General features: G+C 40.5%; 1 protein-coding gene across 1 annotated transcript; it reads left to right on the top strand.

Moving 5' to 3' along the window:
- LOC109829721 lies at positions 782 to 1,467 on the top strand. The gene is made up of 2 exons (XM_020396762.1): positions 782 to 1,106; positions 1,175 to 1,467. Exons 1-2 carry the CDS (start codon positions 896 to 898, stop codon positions 1,465 to 1,467), a joined length of 504 nt encoding a protein of 167 aa, XP_020252351.1. The 5' UTR covers positions 782 to 895.

Raw genomic sequence — 1,802 nt, forward strand, 5'->3', positions numbered from 1 at the left:
CTGAGGAGACCAGCTTCGTCCAGCAAATGCAAGATGCTTTGAAAGAAGAACCAGCTGGTGTTCCACCGACTCCTGTGGTTGATTCATCCGCTACGGACGCAGGTACTGATCTTTCTCCTCTCGGTAGAGAAATTCGAGAAATGAATGAGTCGGATCGTGTGCCTCCTCTAATGACCTGTGCGCTTTCTCTCCTTTTATTCAAATTAAAAGAAGCAGGTACAAGTAGTGAAGCTCTCAAATCCGCCCCGACCAACGAAGGTAAAATCGATCTTTGTCTTGGGCAATTTCGTCTAAATTTACGTGTCATTTACGATTCAATATTTTTTTTTGTAGACATCCCGATGCATGAGCCTATTGAAGGAGAAGCTACCCATGCCACTAAAGTCGATGATTTTAATAATTTCGACTTTAATATCTCAGAGGACGACCATCAGCAAATCCTGGATTCTTTGTTAGATAAAGCTTCTGGTCCAGCTATCGGCTCAGATATTGGAATTGGTTCTCTCGAAGCAGGTCCCTCTGAGAGTAAGACTTTGGCCCTGTTAACTCCGTATGTATATACATATATATTTTGACTTGATTAATTATATAAGCGTTTGAATTATAGGACCAGTTATTGGAACTGATACTACTATCATCACCGAAACATCTAAACAACCGGAGGGTAGTGAACTCGTGCCATGGGCAGGAACTGAGGTTGATTTGCAATCATCAGTTCTTGAACCTCAACCTTCTACTCCTATGGACCCCATGATGATAGAAGTCATTGTCACTCCCCAGATTAGTCCAGTTGCAACAAAAGCGAGACCAACTGAAGAAGTTGGTACATCGGCCGATGTTGTGACTAGAATTGGTGAGTTTCATTTATCGTTTGTTTCAAGCTCGGATTATCATTATGCTCATTGTAATCCTCCTGTTTGTAGAATCTCCTCTTAAAGAGTCTCTTAGTTTGGACCCGCCGTCCTCTGAGACTTTAGTTGAAAAAGTCCCTGATGTAGCGGGTGCATCAACAGCTACCATTCCTGAACCAATCTTGACTGTTCAGGAATCCAGATTACCATCCTTGAGCGAACCAAGTCATGCTGAAGGTTCTTCCGTCGAATTTGGTATGCTTTAGTTTGTTGTCTTGTATGCATATATATATACTGTACTGACTTATTTGACTTTCTCGCAGTTCCTTCATCATTATCAACTCAAATCCAAGCGTTATTGGTTGATGACGATCCGGACAAGTCTGTTATCTGCTCTAATCTCCAAGGCTTCATCTCCTTTTTGAACTCTATGGTCGATCGCATTCTCTTCAAAAGATCGTATTTTGAGAATTATAAAAAATCTTTTGAGCGTTTTATATCAGGGTTCAGAGAGGAAGGGTATAACGACTTAGCCGATTCACCGGGATTTAGAATCGAGTCGAGCGGAAATAGCTCGCTTAGAGGAGGAACTTGCAATGGCCAAGGATGCTCTTGATGTCTTGGAGTCTGAGTTGACGCAGGAAATTCATATTGAGGAAGACCTGTTACAGCAACTGAACCTTCAAGATAAAATAATAGCTGAAAAGGAACAAGAGGTTGTCGCGCTTCAAAGTGTTGATGAAGAAGCTTTCAAGATTAAATTGAAGGCTGAGCTTGAACAGACTTACGCGTTAGAGCTGTCAAAACTTGAAAATCAAATTAGTCAATATAAGCTCTTGTAATCGAAGAACATATATTTTTGTAGCTTTGTTTGAACACTCTTGGTCAATACATTGAATCTTTTTGCTCACTGAGATCTTTTATTATAATTACTCATTCTTGTTTAGAATA

Source organism: Asparagus officinalis, chromosome 1 (genome assembly GCF_001876935.1).
Source record: "Asparagus officinalis chromosome 1, Aspof.V1, whole genome shotgun sequence".
In the NCBI taxonomy this organism is placed as follows: Eukaryota; Viridiplantae; Streptophyta; class Magnoliopsida; order Asparagales; family Asparagaceae; genus Asparagus; species Asparagus officinalis.